Source organism: Photinus pyralis, unplaced genomic scaffold (genome assembly GCF_008802855.1).
Source record: "Photinus pyralis isolate 1611_PpyrPB1 unplaced genomic scaffold, Ppyr1.3 Ppyr1.4_LG9, whole genome shotgun sequence".
Classification (NCBI taxonomy): domain Eukaryota; kingdom Metazoa; phylum Arthropoda; class Insecta; order Coleoptera; family Lampyridae; genus Photinus; species Photinus pyralis.
Window position 1 is genome coordinate 14,760,401 of NW_022170878.1, and position 24,454 is coordinate 14,784,854.

Below are 24,454 nucleotides of genomic sequence, written 5' to 3' on the forward strand. Positions count from 1 at the left end.
ATACACACTCTCATTAGAAATTGCATTTTCAGCGCCTTATAAAAGGGTGATTATTCAGATTTTTTCCCATTTCTATTCGAGTATTGCTTGCAATTAGTCGTTGCGTTTGTGTGTTTATTAGTTACCTATCTGTTGGTGAGTTTTATTATTATTAGCAGTAGTAGTTATTCTTTTAAATTTATTATTATTTGACGTGCACGTAACTTCGAAGCGCGTTATAAAAGAGGAATTATTCAGATTTTTTCCATTCCTGCTCTAGTATTCGTTGTGTTTAGACGTGTTGTGTGTTTATTAGTCGTGTTGGTGAGTTTTATTTTTATTATTAGTAGTTTTTTAATTTATTATTAAAATTGATTACACGTACAGGTACACGTAACTTCAGCTCGCTATAAAAGGTGCATTATTCAGATTTTTTCCATTCCTGCTCTAGTATTCGTTGTGTTTAGACGTTTTTGTTTATTAGTCGTGTTGGTGAGTTTTATTTTTATTAGCAGTAGGTTTTTTTTAGTTTATTGTTAAAATTCATTAGACGTGTAAGATGTTTGCAGATTTAGTGAAACACATTGCAGGTATTTTAGGTGTGTTAAGAACTAATTACAGCGATAAATCAGTTAGGGAAGGGATAAGAGAGTGTGATAAAGCGACACGTAGGATTCGGAATTCTTTGCGTGGAGCTTTACCTATAGGTGAAAAACAACATCTTGAGGCTTGTTTACGAAATATTAAATCGATGCGTAAGCATTTTAAATTAGAACAAAAGAGGGGTCAGGGTATAGCATTGAACAAAGAAACCGCAAAGCATCGCGTTCATTGGGATGACTCCATATCAGCTTTTAGTAATAGAATACGGACTGGTGTTATTACTAATCTCAAACATAAAGCCCCCAGCCGCTTCTTAGTGGACTGTAAGGTAATCTTCAAACGACAGGTTTTCAACGCCTTGAAAAAAGACGAGGCTGTGAAAGTAAATGCGATTTTTTGCGGGGAATTTGTGATTACTCAAGGGGAAAAGACTCTCAATGAGTATAAGTACTTCACAACATCAAATGCGGCAATATATAGGGGTACTGACATAGAAGAGTGGTTTGAGGAAAAGGTTAGTAAACCCCTAATGAAGAAGTTATCGGAGTTTCAGGAATGTAACAGCGGTTGGGCACTTCGAGCCGTCGTTAATTTAGGGGTTAATTTTAACAAATTTACACCTCAACTTGGGTCTTCATATGTTGAGTTACCTCCGCAAATTCAAACAAAAAAGGCCTGTGTTAACGTCAAGAACGAGGATCATGCGTGCTTTGCGTGGGCGGTGGTTTCAGCATTATATCCTGCTGATAAACATCCTCAAAGAATATCTAAATACCCTCACTACTCGTCTGTGCTTAAGCTAAAAGGGATCCAGTTTCCGATGACCATGAGACAAATTTCGAATTTTGAAAAACAGAACAATATCTCCATTAATGTGTACATTTTGAAGAAAGAGAAAAAGGATCAGTTTAGTACCCTGCCTACATACCTAACTAAGGAAAAGATGGATAAACATGTGAACCTGCTTTTAGTGCAAGACTGCTATGAACAACCCACTAAATTCCATTATGTTTGGATCAAAAATCTTTCACGGCTAGTATCTAAAAAGTTAGGCAAAAGGAATGGACAAAAATATGTTTGTGATAGATGTTTACACTATTTTCATTCTGAAGACAAATTAATTAAGCATACTGGAGATTGTATGCAGAAGAATGATACCGCAATCAAGATGCCTACGGAAGAAAAAAAGATGTTGAAGTTTAAAAATTTTAAAAATAAAATAAAAGCCCCCTTCGTAGTATATGCAGATCTCGAGAGTGTCCTGAAACCTAGCGCGAAAAAGACCGCATACCAGCAACATATTCCGGCAGCTGTGGGATACTACTTCAAGTGCTCATATGACGAATCTCTTTCATTCTACAATAGTTACCGTGGTGAAGATTGTATGCGGTGGTTTGCTGACGAGATGAATCAACTCGCGGAAGATGTCTCTACTGTGTTTCTTTGCCCCTATAAGATGCAAATGACTCCACAACAAGAAATCGAATTCCAAACAGCAACTCACTGCCACATTTGCGAACAGCCATTTACAGCAGGGCAGAAGAAGGTTCGAGATCACAATCACCTCATTCCAGAGAACAACTTCCGCGGAGCTGCATGTGAAATTTGTAACGTCAACTATCAGGACACTCATACAATTCCGGTAGTATTCCACAACTTGAGTGGATATGACGCTCACTTTCTTATAACGGATATTGCCACTAGAATGGGTGGTAAAATCGACTTGCTTCCTATAACCAAAGAAAAATATATCTCTTTTACCAAACATATCAACGAGTCACGCATCAACTTTAGATTTATAGATAGCTTCCGGTTTATGGCATCATCCTTAGATAAATTATCATCAGCTCTAACAGAATTTCCCAATCTCAAGTCACAATTCTTTGCTCTACCTGAAGATCAATTTAATCTTTTAACTAAAAAGGGTATTATGCCGTATGATTATTTAGACTCATTTACCCGTTTCGATGAGCCTTGCCTCCCTCCTCAAGATGCGTTTTACAATAAATTGGAAGATAAGCCTTGTCCCCGTAGGATGTATCGTAGAGCTCAAGAGGTGTGGAGCAAATTTAACTGCAACAATTTAGGTCAATACGTTGAGTTATATATGAAGACCGATATTCTCCTCCTTGCGGATGTATTTGAACTATTTAGATCAAGCTGTATTAGTACTTATGATTTAGATCCAGCCCACTACTTTACACTGCCAGGCTTTACTTGGGATGCCATGTTGAAACACACGCGGCAAGAGTTAGAACTCCTTACCGACCAAGATATGTTTCTTTTTATTGAGCGAGGTATTCGAGGAGGTTTGAGTCAAGTCTGCTCTAAGAGAAGAGTCCACGCAAATAATAAATACATGCCCAAGTATGATTCAGCGAAACCTGATGTATATTTGATGTACAATGATATTAATAACCAATATGGATGGAGTATGAGTCAATATCTTCCTTATGGGGGGTTTCAATGGGTAGATGCCAACATCGATGTTACTATGATCCCGGATGATGCAAATGAAGGCTACATTCTAGAAGTTGATTTGGAGTATCCAAAGCAGTTGCATGACTTACATCAAGATTTACCATTCTGTGCATTACATATCAACCCGAAAACCATGAAACCACCATCTAGAGCTAAAGAAACTTCAAAACTCATGGCAACCCTAAATAATAAAGAAAAATACGTCATCCATTATCGCGCCTTGAAACAAGCATTAGCTCACGGATTAGTTCTCACTAAAGTACATAGAGTACTAAAATTTAAACAGTCCCCTTGGCTAAAGTCCTACATTGACCTGAATACGAACCTAAGAAGAAATGCCAAGAATGAATTTGAGAAGAACTTGTTTAAGTTGATGAACAACGCAGTCTTTGGGAAGACCATGGAAAATGTTAGAAAACGACTTGACGTTAAATTATTATCCAAATGGGAGGGTCGTTATGGTGCAGAATCATATATCTCAAAACCAGAATTTAAATCTTGCGTTATATTTAATGAGAACTTGGTGGCGGTAGAAATGAATAAGCTTGAAGTATATTTAAATAAACCTATATACGTAGGTCAAGCCATTCTTGATTTAGCTAAGACGACCATATACAGCTTTCACTACGACTACATGATGGATAGATTTGGAGGTAACTGTACTGCCGTTTATACTGATACCGATAGTTTAATTTATGAAATTCGAGAGCAAGACCCGTATATGGTTATTAAAAGCGATTGTTTTAAATATTACGATACCAGCGATTTTAACCCTAACAACCCATATGACATACCTCTTGTAAATAAGAAAGTCTTGGGTATGATGAAGGATGAAAATAATGGGAAAGTAATGACTGATTATGTAGGATTGCGATCTAAACTGTACACGACCAAAGTATTAACCACCAAGGATGATTTAATAAAATTGCGTCAGAAATTAGAAGCGGAAGAGTATGAGGAGGATGAAATTGCTACGATTATTAAAAATTATGGTTTGATAAAAAAGGCAAAGGGGGTAAAGAAAAGTGTAGTCGAGACTAAAATTTCTTTTGATGATTATGTGGAATGTCTGGAGACATTTAAGCGCAAAACAGCATCTCAAAATTTGATTCGGACAGATAAACATCAAGTGTATTCTATAACACAGTCGAAAATTGCTCTAAGTCCCGAAGACGATAAGAGGTATCTAATTCCCGGCTCATTTAACACTCTTCCGTGGGGCCATTATGCTATTGATAAACCTCAAGATGTTGCCGATAACCCGATGGATGTTGATTAATGTGCAGATTTGGTATCCCTCCTAATGTATTTTTGAATTAGTTTTTCTATATCAATCTATTAATTTACCAACCCACACTTTTTTTTTACTTAACCAGACCTACAATAGATTAATTCTTAACAAAGAAACCTGTTAGGCCTCCATTGTTACTTTCCCTCTACATACAAAGTATGTATAAAGGAAAGTATTGTAATCGTGATAAATTTTCGATATGCCAATATTGCGTTTTCTGGACGTTTAGAAGCACTCAGATGAGCCCCAATGGGCATGTGAGGATCGTGGATGTTGCGGAAAGTTATCTTGAATCGGATTAATCAAGGAGATAGTTGTACTCTCTGCAATTATACATCAGAAACCACTTCTGCTTCTGATCAAATGTGATAACATTACGTCTGATTTATATGTAAACAATGTACCTTTTTGAGTTATGTTAATAAATGATATATAAACACCAAGGAGTTTTCATTTCTCTACGGAATAATAGGGACGTTTTTAAAAATTGTACACTATTTCCTTTTTTTTTCATCATAATCACCGTTCCGATCAATCCATCTTTTTGAATCTACCCCGCATGTTATTCCTCGATGTTTCGTCAGATACGTGTGGACTAGCGTTGCGCTGCCTTCTTGTTTTGTATTCCGGTGTGAAGGTTCTCCAACGTCTCACAGCGCTCCGGTAGGCAGGAATTCACACAACCCCGGTCCTAAAAAGAAAACTCAGGCAGACGGCTTTGGTGATGATGTTTCCATTGGCGGATTTTTGTTTCCGGAGTCGTGTAGGGAACTTAGCTCTCGTCCACCGGCGCAATCTTTTTTGCACAAAAAAAACGAATCGAGTCGGGCATGCGGATGGAAATCTGCAACTGTTGTGGAAAGTTATATGGATTAATCAAAGAGATAGTTGAACTCTCTGCAATTACACATCAGAAACCACTTCTGCCTCTGATCAAGAATATTATACGTTTAATTTAAATATAAATAATATACCTTCTTGAGTTGTGTTAATAAATGATATATAAACATCAAGGAGTTTTTCATTTCCCTAAGGAATAATTTGCGATTCCACTCTCGCGAATGTTCTTCTTCTACCGGGAGCTGGTACCTACGTAAAATAAGGTTCCCAATTATTTTCACAATGAAAAATTATGTTTATTGGTATTTTTGGAAACTTTACACTATTTTATCATAATCACCGATCCGAGCGATCCATCTTTTTGTATCTACCGTCGCATGTTCCTCTTCGGTGTTTGGTCAAGTCGAGGAAGAGACACTAGAACTGTAAGAAGGGTGTGTGTATGTTGTACGTGTGGACTAGCGCTGCGCTGCCTTCATGTTTTTTATTGCGGTCTGAAGATTCTTCAACGTCTCATAGCGCTCCGGTAGACAGGAATTCGTACAACCCCTTTAGCGATGATGTTTCCACAGACGGATTTTTGTTTCATTTTCCGGAGTGAACCCAGCTCTCGTTCACCGGCGCAATATTTTTGCACACACAAAAAACGAATCACGTAATGTTGGGAGAGTCCATCTCTAACGGCAAGAGTGAGTGTCGTGGGTGGAGAATTGGTAGGAGGAAGAATCAAGCTATATGCCAGTGTGGAATTCGGTTACTGTTTGTGTCTGCATCTTATGTATTTTTTTACTTTTTAAATTGTAATCATTTGACATTCAAAAATTATGGTAGGCCTATTAGTTGTTTTTTATATACTCTATATATAAGAAATTTCTAATGGGGAACCCTATAACGAGGCCAATAAACACCTCCAATAAAATTACATTATTTTAATGTGAATTTATTGCCTCCTGGGTGGCCGTGGAAAGAGGTGTATCTATAAGACGAACATTCTCAACCGCTGCCTATGCCTTTACCATGACAACTGGAACTTCTTACAGAATAACAACGGAATTTTTTCAGAATTCTCGAGGTTTTTCATATAAAATCTGCTTACCCTTCATCAGTCGTGCATACCGAATTTGCATGAAGGTTTTTCGTATAAATTCGGCCTTCCCTTCATTGGTGAGCGAATTGTACCGGTGTATATCCTGTTTATCATTTTCTGTATATCAGCCAGTTTGCTCGGTGTTGATAGTTTACATTCTCGTGACCTATACAGCGATGATTGGCTTCTAATATCCATCTATTTTTCTTCAGTTGATACCACATGTTCTAGTAATCGAACAAGCCTCAACTGGACTCATTGTATGGTCCTCTACAAATTGGGGATCCAGGTTTTCCGATGGCAATGTAGCAGATTTTAAACACTAAGACGAGCTCTCCATTAATCTTTAGCTTTAGCCTTTTATCTAATTTAGTGCTAGGTCCCTAATAATAATAATAATTTATTAAGAAAATAATACAATTATATTTATATCTCAAAAGCGGACCTTAAGCTTCTCGTACCTAACGGCAGGGATGGATAACAAATGGTTCCCGAGTCCCATTTTTGACGTTATAAAAGTTAATAAATTGAAAAGGTATAATGATAGTTTATACAATAATGACTTATAGACAAAATTTAATACTCGATCAATTTCTCGACGTACAAGAATCTTATATTTATTAACGTGATGTCCCCTTGGTACATAGAATGAAAATCTGAAACTATGCATTCTGAAGAACGTCATTTCTGTTTTTAATTCTTGCAGTCAGGTAGGGAAAGTATACAAGTAGACTGTAGTGTAGTCCAATTGACTTTGAATCAAAGAATTTGTCAGAATATTTTAATGGTCCGTTCAACAAATCCCTAAATTCGTATAACGCTTTCAGTTTCCCATAGGCAGTTCGTAATTTCGAAGTTTAAATTTTTTGTATAAGCGACGATTCTTAGTACTGTTGTCTAGCTGTATTAGACGACCATCTAAAGTAATTTCTCTACGTTTATTCGCAATGAATATACCTACCTCTCGAATATTTGATACTCCAACACATATGGCCACCGTTTTCTTAGGGTTCAAATTAAGTCCATTCGACCTACTCCAAATAAATATATTTTCCAAGTTTTTATTCAGAATACTGATATCCGGGCATATGTATATAGCTCAACTGGAAGTCGAGTATTAACCAAGCCACTTCCATCGATTCGAATGCTACATATTTTCCACATAAACTGGAGGGTGTTTTGCGTTCGAAAGATAAATTAAATAAAGGATTGCTTAATCCCACAATCAAGCTGCTTTTGATTATCGATTTAGCGGGAAGACAAATAAACCATAGTAAACGAGTCAACAGATAAGCAGATTAAAAACGGTGTTCGGAAACAGCCTTCAAATGAACAGCTTTTTTAAATCTCTTCATCTGTTTATCTGTTCATCTGTTTATCTGTTCATCTGTTTATCTGTTCATCTGTTTATCTGTTCATCTGTTCATCTGTTTATCTGTTCATCTGTTTATCTGTTCATCTGTTTATCTGTTCATCATCTGTTTATCTGTTCATCTGTTTATCTGTTCATCTGTTTATCTGTTCATCTGTTTATCTGTTCATCTGTTTATCTGTTCATCTGTTTATCTGTTCATCTGTTCATCTGTTTATCTGTTCATCTGTTTATCTGTTCATCTGTTTATCTGTTCATCTGTTCATCTGTTTATCTGTTCATCTGTTTATCTGTTTATCTGTTCATCTGTTCATCTGTTTATCTGTTATCTGTTTATCTGTAGTAGGTACCTATTTACCAGTTTATACATTGGACCTTTCCTCGAAATCGACAATCAATACATATCATTAGAGGAATGAGTCTAGTCTAAAGAAGGTGGTTCATGTGAGCGTCACCGAAACCTTGAACATTTGGTCCGATTTTTTTGGGCGATTCTCTATGCTAAAATTCCCCATGAAGATCACAATACCACTGTGATAAGAAAAAATCCCTTTGGGCTCGACCGATCAGGTGTGGGTAGATTTTGTTCCAATATGGCGGAATTGGCTGATTCACGAACTTGATCGAGAGTTACACCAACCCTTAAAGTGTGGTTGAAATCGGTTCATAAATATGAAAGTTAGAATGTTTCTTGGAAGTCATAAACCTATATACTGGTACCATTATAATAGGTAGATAGATATAAATCTACCAAAAGGGCTCTTGATCTACTGATCGAGAGTTACACCAACCCTTAAAGTGTGGTTGAAATCGGTTCATAAATATGAAAGTTAGAATGTTTCTTGGAAGTCATAAACCTATAAATATACGGGTACCATTATAATAGGTAGATAGATATAAATCTACCAAAAGGGCTCTTGATCTACTGTTCCGATCTGGGCAGAATATAAAAGATGGGGTCTGTAAGGCAAAGGCAAAATCTATACATCGAACAACCGACTTCAATGGAAGAGCGTTGGACTATAAAGCCGGAGGTCAGGTGTTCGAACCTGGGCAGAGGTAAGAATTTTTCATCTGTGAGAGAGATTGGAATTTCATCAGTTTCGAGCATTCTTCCGGTTACTCTGAGATAGGTTTTCCTGCAGTTTTCCTAGTTCGTACGGTAAATACCGGAGTAGTATAACAACTTAAGACCTTCTGCAGAGACTAAAAAGCATTATGCACTCTGTAATTGAGCGCAAGCCTGTTGAGGGCCCAGAACAAGAGAGGGATAATAATAAATAATAATAAAAGAAGTTATTGTAGTTTCTCGTAGTCTACAGGCGTTGTGAGTCATCCACTTCTTATAAAGCATTTGCACATCCATTCGCGTTCGATTTCGTATCCCAGGACGTCAATTAAACCCCTTTAGCAAGAACGCTGTAAAGATTACCCTTATCCAGCACCGTTCAACTTTAGGAAAGATCTTCCTGGAGGACGTCCCCGAAATCGCAACAGAGCTTGGAGCTTGAACAACGTTTGATAGACATATTGCTTGCGTAGAACAAAGGGTGTTTCTTTTTGTTGCCAGTGTCATTTTGCTCCGGTTGTTGCTTAGAGCGTCCGAGGGTTGACATTCGATAATTGAATTTCCGGATATCATAAATAGGTTCTCATAAATTATGCATGTGATGACAACGATTTAATATTTATTTTGTGTAGTGTAGACATGACATCAAACTTCATTATCTTATGTCTAATAATTAAGCTCGAAGACCATGCTTCCGAATCAGGGTCCATCCCAAGCAGAATTGGAGAATTTTTACAATAGGTATGCTCATCGTTTTTTCCATGGCCGGTACGTCTTCTGACAAGACACATCTTCCTCACTACAAATGTCTTCTACACCATTCTCGACGGCGAGCTTGCGCCTCCGTTTCATACGTAACTTTAGGTAACTTACATGTAGCCGAAATTTGCATTGCTGTAACATGAATCGGTCCCTCCATTTTCTTTATTATCTCAGGTAAAATATTGCATTCGAACCAATGAGCCGTATGGTTGTATTCAATTTCATCACTTTCATATTCAAATTTTTCCCCGATCGTATTTCCCCAAAATATCTTCACTTTAAGTTTATCGAGGATTTGCGGCATTCTGCTTCGATCGCTATCGCTCTCACACAGTTCTTCTCTAAATAATCTGCACAACACCTCTTTAATTTCCTTTCGCTTCGTAATGTAGACATGTTCAGTCGTTTTAGGAGTTTTCTTAATCGAATCCTCGAGCATGTGCAACATCATATTAAAGGTCTGTTCTTTTCTCTCACCATAATTTTCATGATAACATTGTTGACAACACGTTTTAAAGTCGTAGTATTGTATCCCCTTTCTGTCTTTCCTTAATGTACTCCCAACCAGACATCCGTTTCTTTCATAGCAAATTTCACATTTTTCTTTTAGCGTGGGTCGACAGTCACTACAATTGCAGGACCTTCCCCAGTTACACGCTTTAGACATTGTTAGAGGTCTGCTCTTCTCGAAGATATATCACCAAATGGCTTCCGCCTCTGCTTTGTACCCCTATATATAGGTGATTCCGAAAATCTGTGGTAATTGAAACTAATTCACAAAGCTATTGGACAGCGATTAGATTGAAACAAGCGCCGGCGGTGTATTTACCAAATGCGTGTACCGCAAAAGGACCACTGAGCTGTTTAATCTAGGTCTTCACTAAGCTCCCCCCTGAACGACTGTTTCGCAGCCCCATATATGGACTCTCTTGTCCATTGAAAAAGTTGGTTTCATGCTAGTAATTCAATTATTACCATTCCTTTACCAGTGGGCCCTGCTTCCTGGCCCCAGGTAATTTTCAATACTCCTCGCATCGGGTGAATGCTCACTTTTTTGTAAATTCTCAAAAATAATTGTAACATTTAGAATCCATATTTGAAAAACTTGACCAAACAGTATCATCACACGTAGGGAGTTCTTACCCCACATCACTACAAATTTTGAAAGAAATATGAAAATTCGGCTATTTTGGAATTGAATAGGTGCTTCACACCACAAAGAACAACGAACCACAAACAAGGAAAAATGGCTATATCCAAAAATAAAGACAAAGGTGGAGTGAGAATTCATCCCACTCGGGGTCAGGAAGCTGTCCTTTGAATACTCAACGTTCCGTCCTTTTGGGGAGCCTTCAAAATTTTTAATTATTGGAAACATTGGTAAAACCCATAGGAATGCTCATTAGTGAATTCTCCAACACGAACACGACAGGCGCTTTAATTCGTGTTGGGGTAATCATTTTCAATGGGACAAATACCTACGCTTGCAAGACGTCTTTATAATAATGCAAAGAGTCATTCATGCATTTGCATGACGGCGCAGAAAATTTAGTAGATAATATAGATTTCATTATGAGATTGGGAGATATGCACTTCTCCGATAATTTAATCGTATTTGGTACGCCGTTTCGCCAGTGGACTTCGTAGCCGCTCGAAATTTCGAACACGCAATAAAAATGAACTTTTCACTCGAATGCAGTTTTTTTTCTAGGCACAATCGGTACCTTCACAAAAATAGACACATGAGAAAATCGGGGGGCATTTCCCATATTGGAATGTTCGCCGACGAATTAAATGACCTTTTGATGTGCGCGGCGGTAAAAGAAATTTACTTTTGCTATACGGAAAATTTACACGAGAAATGTAGTGTAAAAAAATTACGGCCGGTTTGCATAATTATCTACATACCTAATGAATTGTAATACAAAAGCTGATAAGTGCGCGCGAGTATAGTTTGTGCTGAATGCGTACTGTGCAAGAGCAGTAAAGGACGACGGGGACGAGCAGAGATACTTATTACGGAGAATTGCATATGTTTATAGGTTTATATTTTGAACTTGAAATTAATTTACTTTCATCTCCATTCTCCAGTCCAACACGACAGGGTGCTCGTTGGGGTGGGGTAAGCATTTGCCATGAGTGCAACGCGTATTTTAAATATGGACCAATTACACTTTTTAGTGTGTGAACATAATAATGCAATACTGAATCGTTCAAGTAGGCATGGCGGCTTCATTATGAGATTGGGGGATGTAATAAATTGCTTTGCCGCAAAAAGGATATGCATTTACTCGTATTTGGATACCTCATAGCCGCCCGAAATTTCGAACTCACAGTAAAAAAGAACCTTGCGTGCGCGCTAATGCAGAAGGTATCTTCAGAAACATGGACACGAAAAAATCGCGGTGCATTTCCTATATTGGAATGTTCCCCGACGAACTTTTGATGTGCGCGGTGGTAAAAAGAATTTGACAAAAGTGTTATTATACGTAAAATCGCGGGAAAGATTACCAATGTAGCGCAGTTTTTCTTCAGTCGTTTTTTTTTCATTCCCGTAGCTGCCAAATACCGCTTGTATTACCATGAAGCTCCCCAAAAAGAATTCTAATACGCCCCAGTATAATTTTTGAATGCGTACTATGATACGAGAATTGCATTTGTTCTATTTATGTATTGGAGTTTGAAATTATTCTTCGTAATTAAATTTACAATGCTTTCAACAATGAAGTAGTAAGGGAGAGGACGATTGTATAATAGCTGACCGATCATTTTTACACATTCCATCCCAGGAAGTCTATTCCATATAACATTTATTTTTATCCATAATCGCAAAATGAATATGAAGAACATCCATACACGTACGACTTGGATAGTACAAGTTACCTAGTATTACAGCTGGATGATGCAATGTCATATAATTATAGGAAATCTAAACAACACGTCGACTAATTCTCGTTTTAATAATTAGAGAATCGGGGAACGATTTTTTCTACAATGCTTCCTTTTATTCTATAAATAGCACAAGTAATTACCTACCTATGATTGTTTTAACGTAGATATGATTAAGGCGCGGTAGCCGAGTGGTTCAGATGGATGGTTCTAATGTAAAGATCGATGGTTCGAATCCCCGCGTCTACAAATTTACCGCAACGCTTATGAGAAGCATAACTGTCAAAAATATGAGGCAAACGGAAAGACACGGCTCATCTATATCAGTCGATAAGTAATAGTTCTGGTAGCGCAGTTGGTTATCCGACCTCTGATACAGCAGTAAGTGCGGAGGGAAGTAGGTTCGAACCTCGATCCGAACTGAAGCCTTCCAAAATAACCTTGACCCGGGCTGCCGAAAAAAAAGGAGCGAAACTAATTGGACGGAAAAACAGTCCCTCACCCCGAGAGCCTATACCATATATATAAGAGGTATATATGGCCTAATACCAACACCACGGCTGTCGAAATAAGTCGATTAAGCTGAGGCGGTAAAAGTTCCCACACCCCGGCTGCCCGGACCAACGCCTCTCCGAAATACCACACTCCGGCTGTGTTACCCTGCGACCAACGACATCCCTGCCGGCGAGCCCGGGACGCGCATGCGCACATGACAGAAGTGATACAAAAATGACCGAAATGGACCTTAGAATTTCTTATGGGAAATAACATGGGATTTTGACCAAAAGTGGGCCAGAACTCTCATAGCCTATCTACTTACTTTGACTGTTTCCTTCCATTTTTGGTTTATTTGTGTTTGTATAGAAGAACCCCGTACTCGCCCCGACCCACCTCTACTTTGCCTGAGCTTACCGTGTGCTTATCTAAGGTAATTTTGTCGCGTTGGCCCAAAGTGAATGTAACAAAGTTACTTATTCAAAGCAAATTGGCGTTGCATTGCGAACCCCAGATGACTGCTATTAGTCTTCGTTGTGAAGAGAACAGGCGAAAGGGGAAATGCTCGAAAGACCTTCAACGCCCGAAGAGCTAATATGTATCTAGGCCAAATTTGTCGAGGCTCGTTTGAGGGTTAGATACGTTTCTTTATTGATTAATCGCAAATTGTTTACGTGGGCTTGAAATCCATCTCGCCAAAAGCGACAGAAGACGTACCCTGCCAAATTAAGATGGTACCAATCGCCTAAACAACTTTTGGTGTAGTAACGATCGTGTGTCAAAATAAATTAAAAAACGAGAACTCAAATTAAAAATTATACAGTAACCATAACAAACATATACGCGTGTAAGATAATTACGGTACCGGTACCATCTCGTCAGGTAGTATTCTATTTTGCAATGAATTTTACACGACCGCCTTGGGTCATAAAATATCTTATTTATTTCGCATTATTAATGTAGGAAGCGCGGAGCAAATTGTTTAACTAGATCGGGCCGAACGTGATTTACAAGCTCTCTTTCGCAAGTTTTTCCGAAAGTGTCACGAAAATGATCACATACGCTTTTGCAAGCCGTTTTCGTCGAAGATAGGTATAATTATAGTGGAAGAGAAATGCAACGGTCTGATCTATTTTTTTTTGGACGTCACGACCTCCACGCGGCGAGGTATCCGATGACCTTTACGGCTAGTCGAAATTGAATTCAATATAATGTAAAAGGCAATGTTTGTCTGTCTGTCCGATGCTTGCTTTAGGCGGCCAAACCTCTGGATCAAATGAAAATTCCAGCGACTCCATCTTCAAGGTTGATTAAATAAAATACATGGCAATTATTAAGGAAGTCGCCGAGTTTCTTTCCTATTTATGGAGCAATTTCATCGAAATTTTTATAACAGCTCTAAGCTCTAAGCTTTATGAGCAATTTGATCTATGGCAGGTTTGTTGTAACGGTTAGTTTTGATTTAAAGTGTAGGGTTTTTGTCACGTATGATTTTTTCCCGTAGTATGAATTTTGGTATGCTTTTGTGTCCTTTCTGGTAGATGCCAAGATGATTTTGTAATTTTGTTATTATCTAAGTGTTGCGTAATGTAAAATTGGTGGATTTACCTTGGAGAAAGCAATTTGGGGATATTTTGGATGTCGTTGGACGGGAGTTGACCTTTTTCTACATCGATACCTAAGCTGGTTTTCGGGACCACGCGGTAGATTTTTTTGTTACGGACATTTGCAACAATGCCGTGTTTGATTGGACAGTAGCAACTTCTATATTTCATGTAATCAGTTGCGGAGCAATTCGTCACGACGTTGATAAAGATAAACGGCAAGATAACTAACGACAAAGGCAATTATCAACAGGTTACCTGCAATTTACGGTATTTGCGATAAACATTTACATAGCGATTCTTCCATCTTAGATACAATGTAATAGATCAGTTCCAGGTAACCGACAGATAGCATTCTTCAATTCGAAAGCGAGTAGGGACTGGCATTTCATTCAGAACATGGTACTCATTTACTGCGATAACCCCAATGCTCGTAATGTACAGCGAAAGATATATCCAAAAACTATAATGCCAAAAAATCAGACCGAAATCCAATTAGTTTGAACGTACGTACCCCCACAATATAGATAAAACAAAGATAAGTAATTAAATTAATACATTAGGCATAACCTAAAAAGAAACGGGTTAACAAAGAGGAATTATGTGAAAATAACTTTACCTCAAGAGGATTACAGCCCTTCCCCATTCGCGTGAAGACGCATAGATAATCATTAGTTTAAACGTGATGACTTTTTAATTTTCCGATTCATTCTCACGACAAAAAGCAAAAGTCATGCCAATGCCAATGGTACCAACTACTACCAACACACTAAGAGCGCATTCAATCAATTGCAGAAACCAGAGTACAGGGTGAGTCAACGATTGCGCGGAGTAACTTAATGCCTTGAAGATAAGATTTTTCGATAGAGTGCTTTTGTATTATGATATATTCTTCAACATTTTAAAAATATTTGGAATTATACAGGGTGCGCCCATAAAGTAGGGTGCCAAAATGGTGCATTTTTTTAAATAGAACCCCCTGTATTTGAATACATTTTTGAATTCTACGTGTAATTGTATGTCTTTTTTATTATATGGTTAATGTCCGAAAGCTAGTAGTTTTAAAGATAGGTAATTCGATTTTTAAGAACAATTGGGCATTTGCAAGCGTCAGTATATTGTCAAAATTATTACTTAAATTTGGATTCCAGGTTCTATATCTTTTATCCTAGGTAAAGTCAAAGTCAAATAAATACACCTACTATTAAACATTAAAAAAATAGCTTACAGGGTGTTTTTTTTGTAGATCCAAAGTTACAAAACTTCATATTAAAAAATCTCACTTTTTTAAATGGAACATCCTGTATATTTTTCTGTCATCTCTTAGCTCCTCCAAAAATCTTCAACTTTTGATAATAATGTCCTAACCTATCTCTGATAAGTTTTCGAAATATCTTGGTTTTCCTGGTTTTTATGTTTTAATCTTAAGTAAGTTATATGTAATTTACATAATAGTAATCTAATAATCTGCCTCGTTCAAAGCTAAAATCATATTTACACGTAGAATTAAAAAAATCATTAAAATACAGGTGGTTCTATTAAAAAAAATGTACCATTTGGGCGCGCTACTTTGTGGGCGCACCCTGTATAATTCCAAATATTTTTAAAATGTGGAGAATATTCAACCATATCATAATACAAAAACACTCTATCGAAAAATATTATCTTCAAGGCATTAAGTAACTCCGCGCAATCGTTGACTCACCCTGTACCTACAAGTATATCTAAAATTACTGAATTAGGCTACAGAAAAGAAATTCGCAATGCAAGTTTTTCTTCCCAACATTATCTATCGTGCTAGAATAAGAAAAACCGAACATAAGATGGCGACTAGAAGCAAAGATGGCGGAAGCGGTACAAACAATGAGCCGCAGAGACATCTGATCGCAGGCACGGGATTTACAACCGGAAATTCCGCCAAAATCGTTCTAAATCGCTCATTAAAAATTGATAAAATTTTAATCAGCTTGTAAATATCATGTAAGCAATAAGGAAATACTCAATTTGGCCGAACACTTTTATCGTAAATGTTGTAATAATTAACGTGAGTAGGTGTAATGGTTATAATTTAATGCGTCTTTTCGCGCGATACCGATCTCGAACTTTTTTTTTCCCTCCGCAAAGAAAGTTCGCCTAACAAAAGAAAGATTCGTACCGGTACGTAAGCCGGAAGATTCTAATTATATTTAAAATAATTGTGTGTATAAACAATGCAACGCCAACATGTCGGGATAATTAGATTATGTGAACGTAGGGGCGATTACCTAATGGATTAGGAGATGATTATAAGACATGCGGGGAACATGGATCAAGACGTGTTAAAATTTAACCTACATTGTGCTCGGTCTCTGTAATTAATTAGCCGATGGTAATTTCACACAGATTCTGCCACTTGCGTAATAATCGGGGAATAATTTTGTTCTAGATTACATTAGTTTATGATAATTACATGGTGCGGCGTAATGATTTATTAGGGTTTAATATGAATTACCTTGTGTATTGAGGTATGATTTATTGTTTTCAACGCCTTAGGTAATAGAGAACCAAACTCACTTGAACGCTATGGTCAGCTTGAAGACGTCGTGGGAATAAAAAAATATTAACTTTTCCGAGACAGTATCTGAGATGAGATTCTGAAATCCATAGATTCGGAAATTCGAAGACCTACAGAATTCCAGTGGCCCCAAATGTCGAGAGATGTGCGGTGATTCGAGAACAGAAATTTTCAGAGATTTCGGAAGTTCTACGATATGCAGGCTTGAATTTTTACAGGTGTAGCCGACCTATTCGATGGCCTATCGGTTTCTCATAGATACCAAGTATCTAGATTCGGAGATTTGGTGGCTTGAGTTACTCAATCATTCCGGAATCGATTTAACATGCATATTTATATATATACCGCTTCATAGCGAACGTGAACAAAAATATGTCTGGAAATAAAAATCGATAACAACGTGTGCATTTTTTGAAATAAAAAGCCAGTAAGACCGTGTTGCCTTACCTTACAGTAATGAGAAAGCAGAACACTTTGAGAAAAACAACAAACACTTCATTACAGAGTGTGCGAGTTTCTCTGATCACAGAGGAGACTATGTCAGGTCATAGAATAATTTCATTTGAGTCGTCAAAAAGGGTTATCGCAACCACAATGTAACGGATAAACCCCTTTACAAACATCTCCTTGGTGAAAAACATTCGGGGGACGCCTCTCCGACTTGCAGGACAAAGTAGATCTTCTTTTCCGTTACACCCTAACCGACACGCATACTTACTCCCCAAGAAGATCTACAGAGTCAGCCCTGCGCTGCGTCGTAGGGTGAATTGAGAGATCCCAGGACTATAAACAGTCTACACTGGGAGTATTCATAGATGTGAAAGGGGCCTTAGTCGTACCAGGCTGGATTGCGCAGCTGCGGAATCGCGGAGCTGTGCACATCAGCATTAGTGACGAAATATTAAGGTACACAAATGACCTCCTCTTTGTGACGATATTTTCTTCGCCGTTTAATCTTTGCTTTGGCTTGCATTTGAATTACGATGTGGAATCCTTCTCGAATAACATTATGCGTACTCTTACCTTTATATAGCAACCCTTACGCCATCGAGGTGTTCACATTGTAACCCGATCCGTCTTTTTTATTATATGGTTAATATCCCAAAAGCTAGTAGTGCTAAAGATAATTCTATTTTTAAGAAAAATTGGGCATTTGCAAACGTCAGTCAAAATTATTACTTAAATTTTGATTCCAGGTTTTATATCTTATCCTGGGTTAAGTAAAAGTCAAATAAATACATCTACAATGAAACATTAAAAATATAGCTTACAGGGTGTTTTGTTTGGTAGGTCCAAAGTTGCAAAACTTCATATTAAAAAAATCTCACTGTTTTTAAATGGAACACCCTGTATACTTTTCTGTCATCATTTAGCTCCTCCAAAAACCTTCAACTTTTGATAATAATGTCCTATACCTATCTCTGATAGTTTCTAACCTTAAATAAGTTATATGTAATTTACATAATAGTGAGGTGGACATGCAAAAAAAAGGCAATTTTTATCTATCTCGTCCAAAACGAAAATCATCGATTAATTTATTTTGCCTTTTTTTTTGCATGTCCACCTCACTATTATGTAAATTACATATAACTTATTTAAGGTTAGAAACTATCAGAGATAGGTATAGTACATTATTATCAAAAGTTGAAGGTCCAAAACGAAAATCACCGATTAATTTATTTTTCAAACAATTTATTTCAAGTCCAAAAACTGGAGAATTCTTCAGGTTCATCAGATTCTTCATTATCATTATATCTGCAAGATACCTTAATGATGATTATTCAGATCCTTTTATCCCTTTTAATTTTTCTTCTCTTGCTCCAAATTGCTCAGACCTATGATTCTTTAAGATTTTTTTAATTTTTTAGTTCTTTTAAACGTTTCAAATGCATGAGATTTTTGTGATTCTTCAAATTCGCACTTTCGCCGAGACCTTATTCCATTTGAATATTTCGTATACTCCAATTTTTCAAATTATGGGTTTCAATTTATCGCGTTCTTCCGATTTTTTTAATCCTTCAGAGTCTTAGGCTTCTCAAATCTTGAAATACTTCAAGTTATTCAGCTTCTTTCAATCCTATGCGTACTTTAGATCTACCAGATTCTTTTTCTTGGAATTTCCGCAAATCCTTGAGATCATTTTAATTTTTCGGGTTCCTTCGTTCATTTGAATTTTTGGTTCTTTATAATTCTTTAGATGCCTCGTCGAATGTAACTTCTTTTGATACAAGTTCTTGCTGGGTAGCAATTTAAGTATTAATTTTGTATCACAGTTTTGAATTTAAAATTTTTGAAAATTTGTCACGCGTGTACACGCACACAGTAACCTTAGAGTGTTGTGTAATTTAGGCTAGCCGAGTTTAAAAATTCAAATGCAGTGCAAAATTTTGTTTGAAAATCCAGTTTTGCTGGTCTCTTGCAGTCAGTTTCAATGACCAACAATCGAGTGCTAGTCTCACTTATTTTTTGAACAAGACCTCGAAGTTATTTCGCTCACTTGACTTCAGTTTCAATGCGCGAAATTGAACTATTAACTATTTTCCATGTTTCATGTTCTGAAGTCATTTTTGAAACCGTTCTCCTCCCCACCCTCTTTTTTATTTCGTTCTCTAATTTGCGTATTTGATCCATGCCTTTCATACCCTAAGTATTTAACTTCGCAGACCTTGTCTATTTCTTGTTCTCTCCATTTCCATTATATCTCCCCCCCCCCTTCCCAAATCTCATTATCTTCGATTTTCCTACACTTAGCTCCATTCCTTTTGTTTACGAATACCTCTCCATTCTTTCCTGCCTTGACCCCATCTGTGGCGAAAATCCCAGCCTCATATTCTATTCCGTCTCTTTCTGCCGCTTTCCCTCTCTTCAGTCCTTTTAATTGCTGCTCGATTATTATCTTATCACCTTTCCTACCTCTTCCATAGTCTTCTCGTTCTCCAGCTTTCCTTATAGTACCTTGATCAATTGTTTTTTCCATTCCTCTAAATGTATTTCCCTCCAACTTGTTCTATTTTTCTTATGCCATCTACTTATCACCTTCTCTGTCTATTCCCCTGATTTGCTCCTTGTATCCTTTCTGTTTTGCGTTTTGTCCGTTCGTCCGGAACCACTTCTGCTGTTTCGAACTACTTCTAGGGAAATGGTGTTAAGAGTCCTGGAATTTTTGCAGTAGCTACTGCCATTCTTTCTGTCCTCTAATCAACGTATGGGGTAGGAGGGGGAGGGGGGGAGTGGAACTAGTTTTATCCTTCATGGTACTTTAATGAAAGGTCTCAACGAAAGGAATTAGTTTCTACCAATCATAGCCCCCTCCTCGACCACTTATCGTGATCGGGTATATTCCCTTATACCTCAAGAACGGATTGTCGGAAGAGGGTACTCACAAAGGGCGATTGAGACGTCTGCAAGAAATATATCCATTGGTGATGTCAAAAAAAAAGCTATTTCGGTTTAAAAAATGCGCTAAATCTGTACAAGAGTTGTGCATAATTTATACTTGTTTCTTTACATTTTCGTTTATGCTTTGTTAAACCCCCCCCCCCCCCCTTCTTTTCACCCCTATTCCCCTCTTTTTTCCTTATTGCTGTTATTGCTTCTCATTCATACAATTCCACTCCCCCTCTGTACTCCCTTCTATTTTTTCTTCTTTTTCCTCTAGTCTCCTCTTATGTCTCCACAGTGTCTCTTGTCCATAACCGTACGTCTCTTTTTTTTTGCTACTTTCCCTTTCTTGACCTTCATATTATGTTCATATATAAGCTCATTTCCATCGGTTGGTGATCCGATTCTATCCTTGTTCCTATCTTAAATTCTTCTATTTCTTCCAGTATTTTTTCATTTACTAAAGTATAACCAATTAGCGATCTCACTCTTCCTCCCATGTATGTGAATTATTTCCCTCTATATTTCCTCTCTTTTTTGATAATTTCAGTAACGCTTCTCCCTCACTGTTGCCCTCTTTATCTCTTGATTTTCTTTCCTGTGCTCCCCTTCTGATCTCTACACATACTCTCTTATTCCCTGTTCTGTCCTTAAAATCCCCCGCCAATATTAGCCCCTACTCTTCTATTTTCTATTATATAAGTCTTTCATTGCTTGCCTGTTATAAATTTTCTTTTCTTCCCTTTCGCTTCTACTTTTCGTGTCTGCCTCTTTCATTTCCTTCTCCAATTTCGTTCCCTTTTTACCTCAAACCCAGCCCTTTTTCTTCTTTTCTTCGTCTTCAATTATTAATTTCCTATATTCTCACCTTGTGTTTTGCCGTTTCTTCTCTCTCTTTCAGTCACCTCTTTAATTTCTCTCCGTATCTTACTTTCTTCATACGTTACCTCGTTATCTATGTATATCCCAATTCCTTTTAGTTTTCCGACCCCTCATCACTTCCATCTTCGTTTCCCCTAGTCCAATTGTTATCGCCTCTTTTACCTTCGCCTGTATTTTTAGGTTTTCTTTTAACCATTTTTCCGCGATTTCTCTCTCTTTCCCTTTCCCTTTCGTATCTCTCATTTTCTTTGTTTAATTTTACTATCCTTTTCGTCAGTTCTTTGTCTTTATCCATTTCTCTTCTCTTAGTTTTCTCTTTGCCCCTCAGATTTCTTCCCTCGTCGTCTCTTTCGCTTTATCTATTTGCTCTTTTGTTTCCTGTTGCCGCCCTTCATATTTCCTCCTTCCATCTGATTTTCAATTAATTCTGATCCCTGAAATCCCGCCCCACGTTATTAGGTACCAAAAATTATTGCTGTGTGAATCACCTGGGCGCCTAGTATGAATGGCCCACACAAAAATACAAAACAGGACCTCCGAAACTAGATTTACAATTGCATTTATTTCACCACAATTTTTTAAATCATACACTCAGCTTACCCACATTACACAATACCCTAAACTTTCTGGATAAGATAAAATTAAATAGAATAAAATGAAATGAAATGAAATGAAATAAAATAAAATAAAATAAAATAAAATAAAATAAAATAAAATAAAATAAAATAAAATAAAATAAAATAAAATAAAAATAAAATAAAATAAAATAAAAAAATAAAAATAAAATAAAATAAAATAAAATAAAATAAAATAAAATAAAATAAAATAAAATAAATAAGATAAAATAAAATAAAATAAAATAAAATAAAAAAAAATTAAAATAAAATAAAATAAATAAAATAAATAAAATAAAATAAAATAAAATAAAATAAAATAAAATAAAATAAAAATAAAATAAAATAAAGTAAAATAAAATAAAATAAAATAAAATAAAATAAAATAAAATAAAATAAAATAAAATAAAATAAAATAATATAATATAATATAATATAATATAATAAAATAAAAAAATTAAATTAAATTAAATTAAATTAAATTAAACATTAGCCAATGTTGCGATTGTGACAGGATTTACAACAAATTGCCTAAGTGCCTCAATTTCACACATTGAATATTCAAAATCAAATGAAATGAAATGAAATGAAATGAAATGAAATGAAATGAAATGAAATGAAATGAAATGAAATGAAAAATGAAATGAAATGAAATGAAATGAAATGAAATGAAATAAAATAAAATATTAATTAATTAATAAACAAACCATCCAAATTTGAATTTAAAGTGAATGCTTGCAACGGAATTCAGTGCTATTATTTCCTTAGAACTACACCTTATTAGCTAAAGTGATATACAGATGAATGATTGCAATAATAGTAATTAGACAAGATTGTGAGATCTGATCCCTTTCTAAGCGAACTTTCCAAAAAAATGCTGATATTCACGTCGATTCGCATTACGCAATGTAGATCATCAATTTGTAATGAGGACACGCGTATCTTTATTATCCGAACCATATCGGGTAAAAGTGAGTAAAAGTCAAAAACTATAATTACTACGGGCATGTTTTCGCCGAAAGAAGCGAAAATCACCGTGACGAAATCGCGAATGCATAATTAATTGTCAAGACGCGTCCTTTTTGTTCTCGAGTGCCATACTATAATTGTTAATACAAATATAGTTGCATTAACTAATTTTTTTTACTTGTCTAACCATCACCAAAGCGGCATAAATTACAAGGTACATTAATTTCGATTAGCTTCGCGGAGCGAGGTCGTATGTTGTAATTATTGCGTTACAAAACGGCGCGGGTTCATCTTTCATATTTACAAATGGCTTTGTCTCGTCGTTACTATTTTTTTCGCCCACGACATAAAAATCATCGCGTTGCCCTTCTTTGCTACCAGAGAAAGTGAACGCGCTAGGTGGATCGTAATTCAGCTCGCAGGAAAATATTAAATAATTAGAATAATAATTAAATCAGTTTAATAAGCGTGATTTACGACTGTACGTTTGCAGCCGTTATTCTTTTTTAACGGTTTATGGTCAGTCGGTCTGAGCTTAATTACGGTAAACGAATTTATTTGCACTAGTAGTAAGAAATTATTTTCTACGAGGTGCTCATGCTAATGCTTGGGTGGCACCTACATGTTACATCTCATTTTTATGGCTAAAGCGAAATGTTTTTTAATGCACTGCCTCATGATTTATTTCTTCGACATGGTCTATGGTCCAATTTTAACTTGACAGTAGAAGCGTCTGATGGGAAAGTTTCGGTTTTGCATTAGACCTAAGGAAATTCGCAAAAATTACGTCAACAAAATTAAACTTGCCACCCCTATTTAATTCGTGAAGCTAACACTCGTTAATGACTCTCAACATTTAGAAAAATTAACATTGATATCCCTTGAAGAGGAATTATTCACTAATAAAAAAAATGATTCAAGCGTTGTTTGTTGTCTTTGTACAGACGGCTGCATTCCCCGAATATATACGCCAGACAGATCGAAGTGCAATTGGACAAGTAAAGTAGAATTGATACTATAAACCAAAAACAAAAAAAAACGTCTGATCTCGAGGGAAAAAACGAAGTGCGTAAAGCCTGCGCATTAAAAATGATGGACCAATCGGAGAACAGCACCGATTTTAACAAAAATTTGATTTGAGATTTACTTACCCTCTACTTTGTGGGTGTGGATGTCAATTTTTCTCGGAGGTAAAAAAGTTTTATTGAAAATATGTCCGATAATGAGTATTTGAAAGACTCGTGAGTGAAAGTGTCCATTTTTTAACCAAAAAAGGGCAGTTTTTAAACGGTACTAAAATCGTTCCATGACCAGGATTTGAAGTTTGGAAGGTAATTTTCATTTAACATTGATTAATTGAATTAAATGAATAATAATTTATGCACCTAACTTTAATAATCACAAACCTTGCGTGTGGTTCGATTGTCTCGAGATGAATGCATCTTACTTCAGCCACAAAAGGCGTAATTTAAGGATATGACAATTCCTTTGGCCTACTCGCGAATGAAAGTGCCCATTTTTCAATCAAAAAAGCAGTTTTTAAACGGTACTAAAATCTTTCCATGACCAGGATTTGAAGTTT

The 24,454-nt window shown here is 36.5% G+C and overlaps 1 protein-coding gene across 1 annotated transcript; it reads left to right on the forward strand.

The window, feature by feature from the left end:
- The first annotated feature begins 17 nt into the window (after window positions 1–17).
- LOC116180693 lies at window positions 18–6,073 on the forward strand. Its single transcript, XM_031500809.1, has 2 exons — window positions 18–303; window positions 367–6,073. Exon 2 carries the CDS (start codon window positions 539–541, stop codon window positions 4,340–4,342), a length of 3,804 nt encoding a protein of 1,267 aa, XP_031356669.1. The 5' UTR covers window positions 18–303; window positions 367–538; the 3' UTR covers window positions 4,343–6,073.
- Window positions 6,074–24,454: the final 18,381 nt, after the last annotated feature.

Coding starts and splice junctions, on each gene's coding strand:
- LOC116180693 (XM_031500809.1), top strand. CDS start 539: ATGTTTGCAGATTTAGTGAAACACATTGCAGGTATTTTAGGTGTGTTA.